Source organism: Rhamphochromis longiceps, linkage group LG20 (assembly GCF_057381845.1).
Source record: "Rhamphochromis longiceps isolate RC_006_pf linkage group LG20, R_longiceps_female_GT1.1, whole genome shotgun sequence".
NCBI lineage: Eukaryota > Metazoa > Chordata > Actinopteri > Cichliformes > Cichlidae > Rhamphochromis > Rhamphochromis longiceps.
The window spans coordinates 31,213,707-31,233,639 of NC_140576.1; the positions used below are offsets into that span (position 1 = coordinate 31,213,707).

Genomic DNA, 19,933 nt, shown 5'->3' on the forward strand with positions numbered 1-19,933 from the left:
CTTGTTAAAATTCAGCAGGGGGAAATCTGAACAGATTATTGATCCGTGACACTAAACAGATTAATCTCTAAGATAAAAAAAAAAAGTCAAAAGTCTTTCCCAGAGAGAGACTTTGATGAGAGGATGACCCAGGACTAAAAAAGTTAGCAATGCCCCCTTGTGGTATGTAAAAATTATCGAATTGTAAGAAGTACAAAACAAAAACTGAAGTCCAGGTGATTTATTAAAATCTTTACACAGTCACTTATTACATCAACATCCTTCTGATATACTGGAATGATATGATTTATAAAGCATTTAAATAAAAATAAACATGTTTAAACATATCTTAACCAATAAGTTCGAATTGAACTCATCACAAATTACAAATTAAAATCAACATATCTCAGCTTTATGCCCTCACACTCATACTGATGCACACAAACACACACACGGGAACAGCAGGCAGTGAATCAACATGCAGCCTCTTTGCTATTCCCAAAAACACTTTCAAGTATCTTCAACATCACTGAAATATAGCTTTGTCTTTTCTTCTGTCTTGGTTCCAAATTCACACAAACATATTTCTGACTTTCTTTAAAACAACAACGAAACAGCAATACTACATGGTCTATGCTCAAAGTGCATGCCTGTATGTTCGTCTACCTAAGCCATAATGAAGAGAACAGCTAATAAAGGCACATGGAGCTGAATACTCTACTCTTCGCATGATATTCAGCTTGCTTTAAGTTTCTACAGAGCAGCACTTCCACTTAGCACTCACACAGCAAGTGTTGAGTATTGATAGAAAACACTGAGAAAATTTGGTCAGAGTCATTTTTGCCACAATGCGTACCATAACATTTGTATTTGTATCATGCCATGCTTAGTTTATGTGTTACAGTAATGCAGAACTTTTGAAATAGTTATCCTAACTTTGACTGTCACAATGCAGTTTTTCTACAGCATACACATCCAAACTGATTTTATGTTACAAAGAAAAAGAGTCAGTTGTCTATTTACAGCAAACACTTGCATGTCGTCAGTCTGTTTCATTTGAAAAAGCCAGATGGTTTGGCTGGAGGACCCATCAACATACAGGCTTGATTCTTGTGTGTGATTTGAATCTGTAAATTAAAAAATATATATATAAAATCAGGCATTTCAGGCATGTGACTTCATTACATTAAGCAGCCACTGTGTTTCTGTGCCTGTGCAGTGTTTACCGTGCAGGGAGGTTGCATCCACGGTTCTCCATCTATCTGCATTGGTAATGCTTTCTTTGTCCTACGTGTAGAGAGGGATAAACAGAATGCATCAGGATGGTCATGTGTCATTAAAATGTAAATGTATCTTCTTATGTAAATTAACTAATGATGATCCCTAACTATGACCCACTGTTGAAGCTGAGAGCCCAGCCTTGTCATGTCTGAACATGTCCATGTGCCTTTTTTCCCCCCTCACCTGATGGTGATCTGAGACGTTTTCGCGAGCCGCACCGCGCTCTTGAGTCCAGTGTAAATCTGGCCCATCTCCATCGCTCCTTCAAGGCCGACCACCTCTAATCGCCGATCACTGAGGTCTGACAAGAAAGCAGAGGCTAATCAGTCCAGAGAAGGAAGACAAGATTGGGCCTGAGGCAGATGCCACTTCTCATATTTAATGTGCATCAGAGTGGAGATCGATAACAACAGCGGTTTGAAGCACACCAATGTATATCAATAATCATACATAATGTATAATCATCATGCACCTGCAAACAACTGCAGTTTACGTGCACAAGTTTCTCTGTGCATACAGTGGCAGGATGGTTGGACTCAGGTCTTGGCTGACAGCATAGAGATGAATAGTTAGGAGGAAACGGGTTTGAGAAGCAAACCATAACTAACCACCAGTGCAGAGAACCTCAAGAAAAAGAAAAAAAACCCAACATTTTTGCAGAAGCTGGTTTCTGCTTCTTAAGATTTCAGCTGAGATGTCAACAGCTTTCAGCCTGTATGCGTCATCGTTTCTGGGAAGTTGGCTAATGCTAGCATGGTGTCATTCAAGCACTGAAGAAGCACGTGGAAACTTAGCATCCCTTCTGTGAGAAATTGGGCCTACTTCAAATGAATGCTGAAATCTTCTGATAAGATGATGGAGGGACATTACAGTACAATCAAAAGAAGATAACACATAAACATTTTTTTTTGCAGATAAGAATACAGATGCATTGAAATTTTGGCTTGCTATTCTGGTGGCTCGGTATCATAAAGTTCAATAACCAGATTACACAAATAGCACCAGGTACTTATTTGTATGTATGCACTAAAACCATGCATTTAAGTGTTAATATTTTGGCAAGTCAAAAAAAAGTTAAACACTTCATTCATTTCATTTCATTTATTTGTTCATTTTCAGGCACAACAAATACCTATATTGAACATAAAATGGACTATCGCTTTCAAAGAGAGAAGAGGGGCTGCTACAAATAAATAGGATAAATAGGGATTATCTTTAACTGTGAATTATGTAGTAAATATGTTTGTAGTAGAATCCAAGAATAAATATATGGAGATGGACAGAAGTACAGTATAGTACAGCATAGATGACCTTAAAGGGGTCAAATTCACGTACACAGGGTTATGCTGCCCTCAAGTGGCCGGAAAAATCAGTAACTCCACATTCAAAGTTAGAGCAAACATCATCATATGGGTTCCAGTTTCATTGGACTGTTATTATAATTTGTGTAATTTAGAAACAGAGGAAGTTTGGTTGGAATAAATCGATTTTTATTTTTTATTACACCCTCTAGTACTGTTGCTAGAGCACTAACTAGACTAGAGCACTAACCCCCTGTCTTTTGGAGAAAATTTGGAAATTAAAATGCAAATGACTACCGTGTATTTTGGGATTGTCTGGTTATTTAAAACTATCAAAGAGAGAGATATGGTGCCCGCAACACATTCTTAATGGTGAAATTCCTCTAGGAAGTAAGTTTATATACTCTGGATATATACCAACAGAATGGATGAAGAGAGATAAGTACTTAATGAACACACTGCTGGTGGCTCGTAAAAAGACTCATAAAGGAGTTGGTGACAGGTTAAACTTTGTGAAAAGTCTAATGTGTCTATGGTGAGTCGATGAGTCAGTGAACCTTACTTCTGTCCAATGACGCTGATGCTGATGTGAGTTTGAGGATAAGCTGAACTTTTCTATCAGTAAATGCTGCTGATAACATTCACATAGTGAATAAACTTCCATATGTTGAAGGAAGGAATTTAACAAAGGGAAAATGTAATCTTTAGGACACTAAAGCAAACATAATGTTAGCTTATATCCGTCTGACGTTGTTTAGTTTTCGATGTTGCTGGTTGTCAGTTGTTGCATGTCTAATTTGCTGACAAGAAATCGTTACAATATCAGAAAGAAATAAACATATTATTGCACGTTTCTGTGTATTAGAGCCGTGACTTCAGGTCAGGAGATGAGGCTTGTGGTGAGGATGAATTTAGGTAAACTTTATACTTGCTGCTAATTATAATTTCATTAATTTCATTGTGTTCTCTCAGGACCACTGCTGTTAGATCAGACATCTGAATAATACAGGTCAACTGCAAAATACCTTGGGAAGTCACTTTCAGGATTTCTGGATTGACGATCACCTCCGGCTCTTCCTGCGCCGTCAGTCCCTTAGTGTCCACTTTTTTGGTCTCACCCCACAGGTTGGACCCACCATGCATGCTAGGAATGTTCAGGATAGCAACACCCTCAAGAGACACAGCACTGAGATCCAGGGGAGTACCGCAACACTGGAGACAGTACAGCGCACCGCAGCGTTAGAGTGAAATATCAGTGCGCTGTCTCTGATTGCTGTTTTGTATCGAGGCTACTTATTTCAAAGTAGCAAACTGCAAACTTGTGTGCTGCGCTCTCACCTCGATTGTTAAGTTTTCGCTCAGTTTTTTGCAGGAAGCAGAGATGGTTTCTGAAGTGGCAAATTCAAAATACCACAGCTTGTTCTTCATTCTGCCGTTAGAAAAAGCATCTCCTTTAGGTTTATGTGATACTTCACTTTCACAGAACATTTTCTCCTTTTAGTGCACGCAGCGCTTTAGAAAGAGTAGGAGTCAAGCAGCAACACTTGGTGCCACAGACATCTGCTGTCACCTCGAGCATTCGTGCCTTTTACTGCTTTAAAAAAATCAGTAATTGCAAAGGCAAACAGGAAATATAGAAGTCATGTTGCGAAGAGAAAATTTGCTGTCTTTTAGCTCTGTTGTGTTTTTAAACTGTGCATCTGTTAAGCTATGAAACACTGTTGTATTGCTATAAGCAGGAATGCATTCACTTTGTTTACTGTTCCTGACAATGTGCCCTAGAGACACATAATATTCAAACAAATATGCAAACCTGCTGTTGAATTTCTGAGGATGTTTTTCCCTCATTGTGTGAAACCGGTGGGCAATGGAGGCATCCTGCAAACACAAAACAATATAGCAATTATACGACCTACTAAACCGAAAATAAAACACTTCCTCTTGTATTACACATTTATGAGAAACTCACAACTCCAATAGAGAAGTAGTTGTTGATTATTTCATATGGCACTGGGTCACCCTCCTCTTGATTCTCATCAGTGATAACCTGCACGCTCCAGCGATCCATCAGCACCTGGGAGCTCCCCTCAATGTCTTTAAGAATACGGTTCAGATCTTCACCATCATACCCTTAAAGATGAAGACAAGAGAACTGTAATTTTGAGAACTTGCTGAAGCCCATTTAATTAGTGCAACCACTGTCTGAAAGCACACATAGACAGTGGCGCCATAACGTGAAAATAGTGACGTGCAAGTATTATCTTATTTACATAAGGGAACACTTCATCTCTTCGTTTCTCACCTCCTCCCCAGCGAAGGCATCGAGCAAGGTCATTTCCTGTGCCAAGAGGAAGTACAGCAACAGGTGGCCGCACCAGCAGATTGCCTTTGTCTGAATACAAAAAAAAGGGAAGGAAATACAAAGCGTGTAACAATCAATTTCACATGTGATGTTGTGAAGTTTATGCCAACAATCTCACCTATTGCATCGAGAATCCACCCAACTGTGCCGTCTCCACCGCACACCAAGATCCTGTACTCCTTAAGATTTCTGAAGAAACTCAAACTGAAAGAAATGTGAAAGATATTTTGGGGGGAAGTTATGGAGGTTTAAGTAAGTACTCAGGATAATGTGGTAAGAAATAATCTAATATTAAAATCAATTTGAACAAAAACTCTTGTATCACTTTACTTACCCTGGTCCAGGGCCACCATTTGAAAGGTTGTATACTTGTCGTGGATTCAGTAAAAACTGAAATTTGCGCAGCACTCTGAAATAAAGAAAACATAAAGAAAACCAAGTTGCACAATGTTCATGGATTTGAAATCTCTTTTTCCAGTAAAATATTATTTTCCGAGCTCACCTTTCTCCCTGCTTACCACCACTTTTAGGGTTGACGAACACTAGAAGAGGATGGGCGTTCAGCACAGGGCAGATCTGATGATTAATAAACAAATGTTACAGGTATTATACTAAAGGAATATAAAAAGCAAACCCCACACTAATAGCATGGTGTACATTTTTGAGCTCTTGTTATTCAGCTTTAATGAAAAGCTTTTGCTTGCATGAATAATACCTGAAGCACTTGTCCGTCAGGAGTGGTATTGAGCTCGCTGTCATCTCCTGACCCAGAGCAGCCATTTTTTACATTATTTGGTCTCTCCTTTAGGGAGAACAATAAAGACAGAGAGTAAATAAATCATTAAAAATATCATAGCGTTCCTTGGATAAAAAATATCTACACTGTGTACCTAACAAAATGCCACACAGGTGAGAATGATTTACCAATGAAAAAAACAGCCTCTGGCCGATGTTATGCTTTGCGTTGGTGTGAGAGAGGCACTGTTTGCGTACTCTCTGAGCTGTGCATTTGCTTGAGATGTGCCTGAGGATAGTTGTGTACCTTTATAACAGGATATATGGCCCATGGAGGAAGAATATGGTCTCTGAGCAGCCCACACGTACACGGTGTTGACTCTTGGTCCACACATTGATCATGACGCTGTAGAATACAAATAAAATTACTCAGAAATACAGTGCAGATTTAGAGCATACAATAAAAAAAACTGTATAGAAAGGAGGCTTCCTGGATTCAATAGATACAAATGCGCACAACAATTCCAGAATGCAACTAAATCAAATCTCCTCCTTGATTAGAAAATAATTTACTCAAATTTATTCCTCAGTGAGTCATGCACTGATATGTTTGCTCACCATCGTGTGGCACCACACACAGTGTTTGCCTGTTAGGCCTTGTAAGCTCTTGATCTTCTTCTGGCATTTGTCACACTTCCTAGAGTCACAGTTCCCACTCACCCAGTCGTGTGTTGAAACCTGAAAAGTGAGATGGATTTTAAATTGTCCATGTAAGAGCACTCAGACATAGCATGAAATCAAATTTAGACCGTGCATGTGACTGTAAAGGTTGTCATGGAGACATCAGCATACCCCTATTTCTTTCTTTGACTTCACGTATGTCCTGGCGCAAGGGGCCGGGTTCTTGTTTGCACAGCGACCGTGGACTGTGTATTTGCAGGCTGCACAAAACGACACACAAACCAGCTGTCACATAATTTGTAAATACATATAAATTACTGTGGTAAATGTCAAGGAGGCAGATGAGCATTGATTAATCCCAAAAAAAAAATTATGCAATTTTCAAATTAGACACTTCCTTGCGCCCTCTTCTGGTTAGTTCTTGTACTCACAGGTGCAACACAGTCCCTGCTTCCTCAAACCCAGCAGCATGCTGTGACACACGTTGCAGTAAACAGGCTTGTTAAAATTTTTCATCCTCCACAGGTGTTGGCCGTCTTTCTGGGTCATCTATTTGTTGAAACAACAGTCAATGAAGAAGTCAGTGCAAGAAAGGGAAGAATAAAACAGTTTATGATCTTTTATTTTGTGAATATGATTTTTGAACAGAAAAATATATGTTTGCAAGAACAGAAGCTGTTCTCTCTTCCAATTCTTAGATATTAGTTCCACAACAAGGCATGATTTTCATCTTTTGCACCCATTCATTATTAAACTTAATGAGATGGCTCATTATGTAGTATGGCGGTGACTCTACGTATCATCACACAACGCACAACTTCATGGACATTCAAATCAAAACTATCTATAATCTCGCTTAACAGAAGATTATAAAATTGTTTCAATCTGTTTACTGAGTGGTCAGCGTTCTTATCCAGATTAGATACTGAAACTTTTTTTTTTAAATGACAGGATGTATCACCCTTTCACTTGCTGCAAGAGGATCAGTAGACAGAATTGCGAATCAGCATACAGGAACTGTGAGGGGGCTGAATTCATGCACCCTAGGCTTCAAATGTCCACTGGTGGCTAGAAATAGCTGGAGGGGAAGTCCCTGGCATTGTTGCAGAGGCCAAACACACAATCTAGTTTGTGGGTTTAGGTCGCTGCAGCTAACTGTCAAACAGACTGTGCGTAGCTCTATATTGTTGGCAACACATTAAACATCGATAACACAAAGCGGATCTCATCAAACCCCTTTAAAGTATAGGGCCAATAATAAATGGATTCATTTTAAAGGGATGAAATGAAAAACTGAATTGTCAATGGAGAGTTCTGTTTAACTCTTGTGAATACTAGCCTCAGATTAACACAACCGGTCAATGCAAGCATGTGTAACTCCTTAAGTATTTATAATAAAATTAAATATACCAGACTTGTATACAAATTGTACAGATGGTGGTGGGAAACTGTTACTCTGTTTGGGATTAAAACATTTTAGGAAAAGGTCAGAGTGACACGTGAGAAAAGTCTCGCAAGAGAAATTCCATTAGACCCAAAGATGTTTCTGCTTGGTTTGTAGTCCCAAAAATAAAATTACAAAAATAACAAACAAATATGCTTGAGCTCTTTGGGTTTAAGTTTTTAAGTGCTGAAAAGCTGAGAGTCTAGCTCTGAGTGGAAGGGGAGGTGCAAGCATATGAAAATGTTTCTTTAATTACATGGATTGGCACATACCAACAAAGGGAAACCCTTTTTGTCATTTGTTTTCTTTTAATCTTAGGGTGCTTTCCTTTAATTATTTCCTTAGTTGTATATACACGGCCTTAGCGCTAAGCACTGCTATATCATTCCAGCATTCATATTGTGCAGAATAAACGGAAAACACAAAGGCATTCTGATGGTGCAGAGCATGGAAGGAATGAGATTACCACACCCTGTAACAGTGAGTTGGCAAAAAGGGCTTTAGGGAAAAGGAGGAGGAGGCGAAGGACAGAGGCGAGGCATGCGAGGCCAGGAATTTACAAGAGTAGTTACCACTTTGTGAGATATCTGCTATAAAAAAGAAATATATTTGAGCTTGGACTTTGGAGCCAACACACGCTCCTTTTAAAAGCACCTTTAGACCCAGCAAGACCAGCAAGGGAACGTTGTTCATGCCTCCTTGTACCCACTCATCCAGAGAAACTGTGCCGCTGCTGTCAGCATCAATTGCTGTCATCATGTCCTTCAGAACCTGATGAAATCACATTCAGTTGTTATTATCCAATCAGCACACACGTTTCTATTACTTAAAGGGCCATGTGGTTTCTGAAACTAGTCGAGCTGGAATCTGTAAATTGTATATGCAGAGAAGCTTATCACTTTATGAACCTCTGGCAAATGAGTAACAAGAAGTGCCATATAGTGTGTACCCGACACTGTTATGGATGTCTTGTGCAAATAAATCTGTCTTCACATACATTTACTATACGTTACCTAAGTGCAGTGCATGCAGAACATTTGCATTACATTTATATTCTGGGACTTACCGGCTTGAGCTCTGACACATCCCAGTCGAGATATTCTGCAGCGTGCATCATCTGTGCAATAATCCGATCCACTTCCTGTTCAAAATGTAGCAGGCTTGTTTTAGTGTTGCGGCTGTTTTGAAGATGTTTTAAATATACTTTAAAAGATTTTCTCAACAACTTACAGAGCTGTCCAAAACTCCATTCCCATCTCTGTCATAAAGCCTGAAAGCAACTGAAGAAAGAATGGAAATGAAAGTGGAGCTGCTAGATGAGTCATTACTATTTTGGACACAAAAACTCACACTCCAGTTTGTCCCTGGGCTGGCCATCTTCAAGTAGAGAGAAGTAACATGAGACATCTTTAAGGAAGACTTCCTCTACAGGAGAGATTGAGGAGAGAGAGGAGGCTGTGAATTCTCTAGTTAACATATGTATACAAACAGTACGATGCAGGGATGTGGTGATAACTGCACGCATGCCAAATCGGCCATGAGGCAAAAAGGGTCGGCTGAAAAGGCGGTAAGCTGTTTGTATGCACGGTGCGTATGTATAATCTCACTGGTACTGTCTTCTTGGCCGGGTTCAGAGTTTTGAAAGGAGCGGAAGAGTCTCTGGCAGAGATCCACAGGGAAGTCCTCCACTTCTAAATATGTCTTGAGAAACAGACGAAAGCCTTCTTCATTGATGCACTGGGAAAAAAACATGAATGGGAGAAGCATGTTCTGTTTACAGCGGTCTAGTGAAGCGCGAAATGAATGGGTTGAAGCTTATTTGTATATAATATGCTTGTTACTTCTGAAAATAAAAAAATATAATACTATGAACAACTGTGTGAAAAACGTATATTTTACAAGCGTCACTTTATCAGCTGTTCTAAGCTCAAATAGGGATTGGCAAGATCTCAGAAGCCTCAAAAGCTTCTCAAATAGATTTAATCAATAATTGAAAAATGTACCAAAACAAAGTGTCTACAGGGTGTCATGTGACAATGACATAAAACAAAAAAATAAGCTCCTGCTTGAAGATTTCAGTCCATCTGTCTGGCATGGCATCTGTGTTTCTCACATGATATTATGCTGCAGGGCTAACAAGCTGTAGTCCCCTGATAATGGTGAACTACAAACCCATTTCTTGTTGCTTATGCATTTCCATACTTTTTACCCTGCAGAGCTGCCCGAGTAATAAATAACATAAATGCAAGGCAGCCGGATCACACAAAGAAAAAAAAAACAAGGGAGAGAGACTAACGGAGCTGCAGCACCAAAACACAACAACATTTCCAACAAATCATTTAAATGTAGTCTTGTAGCCGTATTTGTATTTTGACAGCAATTAACTTGTAACTTTATGGACGCAACTGTGTTCTCTCCCATTATGAAAAACAACATTTCATTCTTCTAATTAAACTCAAAGTGGCAAATAAACTTTCACTGCTGTAATAAATACTTAAGAAATTATTGTATTTGCTGTCTTCACAAATTACTAGTCAGCATCAGCCATTGATTTGAGCAGTCTTTTTTTTGCTGTTCAATCACATCTGAGCTTACACTGCATGAGGAAAGCCAGCACACTGTTAAACAAGGCCTTGCTGCGTGGGCAAATCTAAGGAGGTAATTTACATTTGCAGTCTCGCTTGAATACGCTGACGATATTTCTCATGGACAGCTTAGTCAGCCTGATCGATACTGCAGGTTGAAATCTAATTCATCAGCGAAGGATAATTAATAACTGCCCAATACACGTAAATCTTATTCTCATTTTACAGCGAACAGCTACTCTCAGACCTATTATTCTGTTGAGCTATGAAGCTTTTAGATGGCATCTCTGTGAATTAGTTTTGGAGGGATGGATTTGACTGTGAACAGCAGGACACTCTGTCCCCTCACCTCTCCATGCCTGTGCCGGGCCAGACTGCCATCTGCATAGAATTCCCTCAGCACATCTTTCACCTTCAAGTTGTTGTCTGGAAGCAAAGACACGCAGGTCACACAGGGATACGCACGCATACTTCGTCCATTCGACTTTGTGTGCAAACGTTTTTAATCCACACTTCTAAATGTCATCTGTGTATATGATTACACCATAAATATAGATTTATCTGGAGTACAACAATATATATATATATATATATATGCATGCTCAATTTGCAGAAAAAGAGAATGTGGTAGACTGCTACCTCCTCTAGATATGAGAAACCATGAGCGAGTGTAAATGAGTGTGTGTGGGTGGAAGTGGAAGTGGAGGGGGGGGTGTTAAGCGCTGAGAAAGCTGCCTGCCTGCCCGCCTGTCTGTACTCACATTCAATGTACTGTTGTAGCTGGATAAAGTCGACAGGGTTCAGTTCCTTCACCTCTGGGTTTGTGGGGGAGGACATGGTGCCTGCTTCTGCACAAACTGCCTGCCTGTGAACAAGCAGGCAGCGAGAGAAACAGTGAGATGTAGACGGAGAGAAAAGAGAAGGTGGGTGCACGCTAGCCTGCCTCTTTGTAAAACATAAAAGCGTGGCTGCAAGCAAAAGATAGCATCTCTCATCTCGCTCTGTAAAAATCCATGATTATAGACAGGGAGAATCGCTCTTAACATCCAAACTTTCTTTGAAGCAGAAGCAAGAGTACACAGAACTGTGCACACATTAAAATGTCTTTAATCAGAAAACAACCACAACAGGGCGTTTTTAAATCAGAACGCAATATTGTCACTGTGGTCCAGGTGCATACGCCCACAGTTTTTCCTCAACATGATAACATTTTTCCTCGTATGATGCACTAAAATGCAACTTCACTGCCAAACACAGCAAACTTTAAGCACTTGTGCTTTTACACTGTTTGTTTTAGATCTCACACCATCAGAGTATGCGACTAGCCAATGGAAACTGGGCCGAAAGGCTTTCAAAAATAATTTGAGGCTAAATTTTCCCATGATGCCTTGTGTCTAGGGATTTTTTGCACCCAAAGTCTTTTTCCATGTACTCACTGGCCCACATTAGTTTTGCAAAGTACCAGCTACAGGGAGTATTTTGGTTTCATTTAGGACAAGAAGATGCACTGGTGTGTTAAAATGCACAGATAAACAATAAAACCTTGTGGAGAGGTTGCAAAAACCAAACTGGCTCGTCAAGGGGCCTCCCCGTTAAACAAAAGGAAGAGACTTAAATGTCACAGAAGGCTGAAAGACAGCGTGAATTTGAATCTGACACAGAAAAAGAGCTTGTAAGTTCAATAAAAACTGGCCCGGCAAGTCGTTCAGAAGCAAGGAAGCGTGAAGTGCGGATGAAGATTTGTATGTTACTTTTAACGACTCCACATGATGGGGGATGAATTCTATAATGACAGGAAAGCATACAGCTCATAACTAATTAAAGAAAGAGGAGAAACTGGTTAATGGAAGGGAGCAAAGTGGCATCCTGACATCCTGTTTAATGTTGTTTTAGATGTGTGTGGATAAAAATGGTTCCTAAGGAAATGCACGGATAAAATCAATAGCAAATTTCTAGTATACCTAACATACTCGTGATCAATGTTCTACAATTAGGTGAGCCAGGAAATCTCTCCATCACGTCTGGCACCAAGAAATAGCACACGTGCTTTTCTGATTTAGTATCCATTTCTTTAATGTTAAGGCAAAAAACGTGCCATTTTTCTCCCATCTAGAAATGAAATATTGAATTAATAATCAAACAGAACCCTTGCTGTATTAAATAAAGGAGAGGATACGTAGGTACAGTGTTAAATATTGCTGTAAAACTGACAAGACTCAGGCTGTTCAAAGATTTTATGGCTCCTCTGAACTTGTCACGAATTCTTTCTTTTACACATTTTCTCATCTATTATTATCCTGTCATCCTTTTGCTAAATTTACTTGGCTTTTCTCAAAAGGATTACACCAGCACTGGTTTAACCCGTGAATACTCCACATGACAGAATATTTTGTATTTGTCATTCTGTGCTATAAATCACAGCGAGCTACATTAGGTTTTGTCTGAATTATATTACCATGATGAGGCAATGCAGGGAAGACTTTTTATAAATCGATCCGTTCTTCTTCCGCATTCTTGTGCAGCGGTAATGGGTACTTAAAACCATTAAATACCGTTTATATAACACTCTCTAAGAGTACAAGTACACTATGTGAAAGTTTGAATCGTCTCCTAATTGATTTTATTACTGTTTAGAAATGGAAACTGGAATGCAAAATAAGACTTCGAAGGCAAACAACAACAAAATAGATTCAGGTTTGAAAAACTGAGAACACTAATCTGATTATGAACAAACTTTAAAGCACCCACTAGAAATGATGGTGATTTCATGCTTAAAAATGTGTTCATTAATAAAATTATTACAAGAAAAATCATTTTTGTTTGTTTCTTATTAAAGACGAGTTTCATGCACACGCTGCAAATCCAGTCTTATGAATAACAGAATAAAAAAAATTCATGGTGGTGTTCCGTCCGGGCTGACGAACTGTAAATGTGCCGTTCACACAGCTGTCTACAGGTGTTTTCACACATCTATGTGCAGTCTGTTTAGGCATTAGTGAAGGCTGCCTGCACCAAACAGGAAAATCAGAGTACTTAAAGAACGTCCTGAGAAAATGAAATGAAATAATCTGAAATAACACCCACTCCCTTTGAATCCATTTGCTCTCTCTTTGGGCTCCGAAAGGTTCAGGCTGTCCTCACTTAATTCCCTCAAAAGGTCAGAGCCGTTGCCTAGCACTTTGTTTATGCAGCCGATCAGGTGGGCCAGGTTTTTATCGACAGCAAAGTGACACATGGAGGAATCATGAGAAGCCATCTGCTACTGATCACCAGATTACAGCCTGAACCTCTTTATTCTATAAATGTTCTCCTGTCTCCATCTCTTTAAAAACTGCCCCAGAAATAAACTAAAAACAAGCTTACGAGTGAGTTTTTATTTGCAGATAAAAAGACACCTCATTTTCGATACGTTTTAGGTGTTTTTTGTTCATGATGTCATGAACAGCGTCGTGCCTATTTTCTCTCCTTCCCAGAGCATCATGGTCATCATCATCACCATCATCATCATTATTGTCTGGTTCCACTAGATCTTGAGCCTATCTGAGTAATCTGATTCCACACTTCCTGATTAGATAATGATTTGCATGCACGATGCAGAGTGGGAAATCGGGACCAGTCAGGACAGGAAGAAGCATTCTATGTTCTCAGAGGACGGATGAAGAGTGTAATGCACACGAGCCAGTTGTTTACACTCAAAAGCATGGGATGGATTTCTTTGAAAAATTATGGCCTTGACTAAATGAGCTTACTAAAGTGGGCATACATATTTCAGGAGGTTTCACAAATGCCTGAAGCTCGGTAAGACCGAATACAGACCATGTGACTAAGTCAGGTCAATAAGGTCCCACTGATAACATTAAATGGCAGATACCTTATGAAGGAACTGTTTGTGTTCCTTTATATAAAGTTTATGTGGTAGAGTCTTGGCTATGTAAATTCATATTTGGCCTAAAAAGAGTACAGTTCTTCTACGTGATTTACTTTGATTTGCTCGACAGACAGACAGTTTGAGGTATAACTGTTTAAACAAAATGTTGCTCCATATAATCAGTACAGAATAAATGATGCAACCTATTCTGAGCAGCCGTGCACAGAAGCTACTGGCGCAGTAGTGGTTCTTCAAATAGCACTGAAGAACAATTTAAACGTTAAAGTGGTTAGCAACGACTCGTGACAGAAACATCGACTTCCCAAATAAACTTCTGAAAAAAACCACCTGTCTCAGGCCTGACAGCGGCTTTAACTTCTGACCACTTGCCCAAAAGAAAAAACACCAAAGCAACTCCTTTCACCACACGGACAAAAAAAACCCCCAACAACAACAAAAAAAACTACAAAAATAAAACTGGAGGATTAAAGCGACAGTTCCATTTACATTTTCCTTAACATATGGCAAGGGTTTAATTATGAGCTCTTAAAGTCTTCATTTAAAACTGTCAACGACCCTAAAACCACCATGTTTACAACAGGCACTTGAAGGTATACTTGGGGATGACCTTTTTCCACGCAGGCTAATGTTTGTGCAAGCTGTCATAACGCCTACGCCTTGTGTCAAGGAAATCTGCTGTTTTGCAACACTTGCAGGGTGTAAGTCACTGACTCCGTCATTCTGCGGTTGGAAAACACTGCGTAGGTTCTTTGAAGAAAGAGAAGTCAACATACAATGTTGGCCATTTGTTTTTCTCTCGAATCTACAACGAGTCTGCTCATTGAACCGTGTGCCGAATGCATCGGGTTAACACAAGTGGAAGGACAGACATGTTTGGTTGCTATGGAAAGTGTTTCCCTACATCAGCTGCTCTCTGTCAAAGTGCTGCCATGGGTGACTAACAGGTAGGAGGATCCAGAGGCAGAAAGGGGGGGGGGGGGGGGGGGGAGGGGGTGTATCCATTAGAGGGAAGGGGAGCCCAGTCATAACTGTGAGTCTTCCCCCTTCATCGGTGCCTCCTCCCACACCACAGGTCTTGGTTGGCCTTCAAAACTAGAGGACACGCTCCAAATTGTGTTCTACATGCAGATGCTACTGTGACTCATTGCATGAAGAGGGAAACACTCCCCAACTATAAATGGACTGTTTGCTTAAGGGGTCAGTTTGCAGGTTAAGCCTGAAGTTACAAACCACTAACTGGTGGTGGTGGAAAAATGGTACTTCTGCACATTTATGTAGTGCTTCTACTTCTGTTTTGTTTTGTTTTTTGGGTTGTTGTTTTTTTTTTGTTTTTTTTGGGGGGGGGGGGTCATCTTCAGTAAAACTTCATTATAACTTTCATCGATCAGGATAGATAGATAGATAGATAGATAGATAGATAGATAGATAGATAGATAGATAGATAGATAGATAGATAGATAGATAGATAGATAGATAGATAGAGCGCACAAAGCTGGGCCAAAACAATTCCACAGTCAGAATTGAGCATGCTCTGTTAAACAGGGCTTTCCCTTGTCTACCACTGTTTGGTGATATTTGAAGAATGCAAACTGCAGGCTCCAGTTAGGAGGAATACTGGATAATGTGAACATAATAAACATGGCTTGTAAATCAAGACAAAAAAAGACTGAACAAAAAAACAACAAAAGCTATTCACTACAGCATGAATCACACATTTCTTGGAAATGTAGGCAGGGCTTTACATGCTCACAAGCTTCAAAGTGAAAGCAGCCCATCACTCTGAGTTCAGACTTGAATGTGACTTATATAATAGCTGTGTGTGCGTGTTTGTGTGTGTGGAGACAGCCCCGTAGAACACCATACTGCCTTCAGAAAAAAAACCCTCAAACCTGCCCAGACTAGTGAGAGTGCATGCTGTCATATAAGGGCCACATTGCTTTTATGGTGTGACTGTTTGCACTTATCAGGGAGTCTCGTCTGGTTCACCCACAGATCTCTCCACAACTAAAAATGAAACAAATGTTACATTTCTTTTAAAATGATCTCAAGTGCTGTTCAGCGGTATTTTCCACTATCATACCAGTAATTTAGTCTTTTCCATCCGAAAGAGCTATAATATACAGATTCGGGATTTCCTGCATTGAACATTTTTAAATGGTTCAGTCAGAGCCAGAAAAACCAGTTTTGTTGATTGAGGCTTTATTAATTCTTGCATAATACATATTTTTATTTCAAAATGGTCAGCACTAATGTGGAAATAACTGGACTTCTGTCAAATAAGATACCTAATCTTTGCTTTTAACTTATGTGATCTGATCATGCTTACTTGTGTAGTTACCGCCAACTAAAGACCAATTATGAACTGGGAAAAAACCTGTACTTTGAGGAATTTTCTTCACTGGAAAGGATCAGCGTTACAAGTCGCAGCATGCTACCATAGTGTGTTACTGAAAATTACTGATGTAGGACACTTCATGCCATATTCACAGGTAGTAGCTCATTCATTTTAGGCTGGTTTGCTAATATAATAAAGGAAGGGAAGCTCATCCTTTCTCATATCCTGCAAAACTATAGCTGGAACATTAAAAATGTGCAAGTTAAACCGAAAGTCACAGAATGGGCTGAATTCTACTTAATTTACATCCTCTAGCCTGTGATGCAAACGTGAACAATGGCACAATTGACCTGACTACACTATTGATTGTCTGTTCCTAAAAACCCTCTTGCAGCCGCAAACAAATGAGCACCTCGGAGCCTATTCAGCGTTAAAAATAACCTGCTCACAAGATGACAAAGGAAAAACTGCTCTGTAAATTAAATCACTTGGATGTAAAGCGCTTGCAAAACTGGAGAGTTTGGGACAAAAAGAGTGGTGATGGGGGGCACAAACCTGATATCTAGACTGTCCTGTATGCTTTCTTTTTCCACTTAACATGGGGACTTGTGTTTTGCAGACATATGCCAGTGAAAGGAGAGGTTTGAGTAAACAATGCAATAGTGCTATTCACCAACGTGCCCCATCACCTACTTCACACCAGGAAGGATTTTGCCTTCCCAGTAGTGACGAAAACTCATACAAAAGCCCTTATGGGGTGTACTTATTGTTTTTTCCCACTGGTGTAGCACCATACCCTGCAACACCTGTAATCTCAGATGGGGGTTACTCAGATAAAGTCCTATCAGGCAGTGTAATCACCCAATAACCTGTTTGTCGAGTATGCTGCTGACATGCTTGGACAAACAGAAAACAGTAAGTGTTTTACATGAAGTATCTTCAGGTGTTTAGCAGCCTACATGCTTACCATTTCCTACTCTGACACATGAAATAGGCTGACAAAGGTACCAAACTTATTGGCAAAGGGAACTGAAATTTTGCATGTTTGTGGGGATTTTTAAAAGGCTGATCTGCTGAGTGAATTACTCTGTTATTAGCAGCAAAAAAGCACCAAGCTGAAATTCATCGATATCCTCATGAATCTGCTCGGATCTTTTCATTCAATTCTTAATAGCAGCGCAAAACCAAGACGAAATTTTACTCTCTCTTATTTGACTGGGGCTCATCTGCAGCCGAAAGACGTATAGAGGTTTGCTAAAACTTCGATCAATGCGAACGGTGCAAGGTTTTGTTTTTTTGTCATTTACCTTTCCGCCGCCACTGTGTTGGTTGCCTTTACACAGTCCGTCTCGACGCTGTGCAGAAGAAAAAATCAAAACAAAAATCCTGCTCTCAGACGCGAAGCAAAGTGGTCGTTAACTTTAAACGGAGGCGGCGAGGTCTGCCGAGTGGAAGCGGTGAACTACTGCGCAGAGCAGCGACTGAGGATCCCTCCGGCGAAGCACCGCCTCAGCTGATCTGCGCCCTCCTTTGCTAGCCAATACACACCCGTTATTCCGGTCCCGTGCGTCCATCTGCAAAGTTAGAAAGTAATGCTTCGTTTAAATTATGCAGCTGTAAAAGCGCAGTTATCACTCTGCATCTTTCAGGAAGTATACGCTAAAAGCTGCACCGTAATGCTTTCAACAGTTTTATCATTTGCAGCGCTGTTGTTGTTTTTGGTGTTGCTGTCCATCGTGAGCCTTTTTAAAGTGATGAAGCTGACGTCACATGTTAAGGCGCAGAACAAAAAAAGCCACCGTGGTTACAATAAAACAATATCACCATCTAACCCCTTCAAATTGCTTGTAACAACATTAACAAAAAATAGATAAATAAATACTAAACTTATGGCTACTTAGACTACAGACCTCGAGCCACCTTGGTGTTGATAGAATTTGTTTATAGATAGTGACCAATAACGATAAATATTAATTGTATTTGCGTGGTTATAAGCCTTATAGAGGCTACGCTGCTATCCGATGTATGCTTTTAATCAAATAGTGAGTAAACAGTGAAATACTGTAAATACTGCGGCTATGAACTCATATCTTTAACAAACAGTGCGTATTGATATCGAACGTGAACAAAATCCGGGACTATACTATTGCTGGCGAGTTTTACGTTAACTTCATCCAATTAGAAACGAGGTTTTTTTGTTATTAAATTGTTGCAGGAATTGCTGTCTTGTGTGTGACTGGGTGCAGTAAGGAGTGTATGTAATGTGTGTGTGAGCATGCGCGTGAAGGAAACGCGGGGAGCGAAAGAGGAAAAAGAGAGTGAGAGAGTGTGTCATGGGTAGAGGGCGACCGGGAGCAGCGTTCTAACGGGCTACAGGCTATGCAGTGTGTTTCCAAAGTGTGCAGTACTGTTATTAAAGCCTCATCTCTTCAGTACTCTCCGGTGCCTCGGCTGATTTCTGTCTGCCTCACTACTCCACAAAAGTGAAGGGAGTTAACCCCGAAGGAGGACAAACTTCGGCCCTGGAGGAAGCATCTCCCCTCGTGTCTCCCGACCACGGTCAGGGGACTGACGGCGAGGAATGGTTAACAAAATAATAAAAGTTTTGTTTTTTGTTCCTTTTTACTTCATTACATTTGTACACCACTAACGACGGATACGTTACAGATAAAATGAAAAATTGAACTTACCATGCAAGATGTCTGTTATGGGTGAACGCCGTACAGCTTCTGGTGTTATCGCACAGTATGTGAATGAGTTGCTCACGCAGTAGCCCATTAATATAACAGAGAAATTCAAACAGTTGCACTGCCTGTTTATTTCCTAACAAACACATATATAGCTGCAGTATAATGCAACCACACTTTAAATTTTCTTAAATGAGGTGAATGCTTCCTCTGCGTCTCCATTAAACCAAGTTCTGTTTATTTAAATTATGCTTCTTGTGGAAAGGCTTAAGTACTTTATTATACATTTACACATATTCTGAGGTGTATTGTAATATTCTGGCCAGTGCGGTACTGCAGCATACCAGTCCTCAACCAACCACATGACATAATTATATGTGTGGACTTTAACAAGAACCACAATATTTGGTAAAGCACATGATTTCACATTCCACTGAGCACAATGGTGAGGGATTAAGCTGCACAATGAGGACGAGGCTGGCAGGAGAGGATAACAGACATGGAAAACATGTGGGTGTCTGGGTTAGAAAAGGAGAGTGAGTCAGGTCAGAGTAGTCAGACTTTTCCCCCCGTCTTTAGTTTTGTGGTTAAACTTTCCTCTTTTTTCGTAAACTGGGACAGCACCACCTCACACTCCATATCGTGACTTCTTAC

At 40.0% G+C, this 19,933-nt stretch overlaps 1 protein-coding gene across 1 annotated transcript; it reads right to left on the bottom strand.

Moving 5' to 3' along the window:
• Positions 1-211: 211 nt before the first annotated feature.
• On the bottom strand, positions 212-18,309 carry dgkaa (diacylglycerol kinase, alpha a). Its single transcript, XM_085393396.1, has 24 exons — positions 17,900-18,309; positions 11,130-11,233; positions 10,718-10,794; positions 9,391-9,520; positions 9,134-9,208; positions 9,014-9,063; positions 8,850-8,924; positions 8,438-8,554; positions 6,771-6,888; positions 6,511-6,599; positions 6,277-6,396; positions 5,966-6,064; positions 5,639-5,725; positions 5,426-5,499; positions 5,258-5,332; positions 5,042-5,127; positions 4,864-4,953; positions 4,531-4,691; positions 4,375-4,439; positions 3,900-3,990; positions 3,587-3,773; positions 1,444-1,561; positions 1,206-1,266; positions 212-1,106 (listed from the first exon to the last, which is right to left on the bottom strand). Exons 2-24 carry the CDS (start codon positions 11,203-11,205, stop codon positions 1,032-1,034), a joined length of 2,196 nt encoding a protein of 731 aa, XP_085249522.1. The 5' UTR covers positions 11,206-11,233; positions 17,900-18,309; the 3' UTR covers positions 212-1,031.
• Between the last annotated feature and the right edge of the window lie 1,624 nt (positions 18,310-19,933).

What these genes read in the sequence shown, in the direction of transcription:
- dgkaa (XM_085393396.1), bottom strand. Translation starts at nt 11,205, where the DNA reads ATGTCCTCCCCCACAAACCCAGAGGTGAAGGAACTGAACCCTGTCGAC. An exon ending in AGTCAAAGAAAGAAATAGGG is followed by an intron (nt 6,397 to 6,510) that starts GTATGCTGATGT and finishes CTCACTTTTCAG; the next exon opens with GTTTCAACACACGACTGGGT. An exon ending in CCTCAGAAATTCAACAGCAG is followed by an intron (nt 3,991 to 4,374) that starts GTTTGCATATTT and finishes TTCTAACGGCAG; the next exon opens with AATGAAGAACAAGCTGTGGT.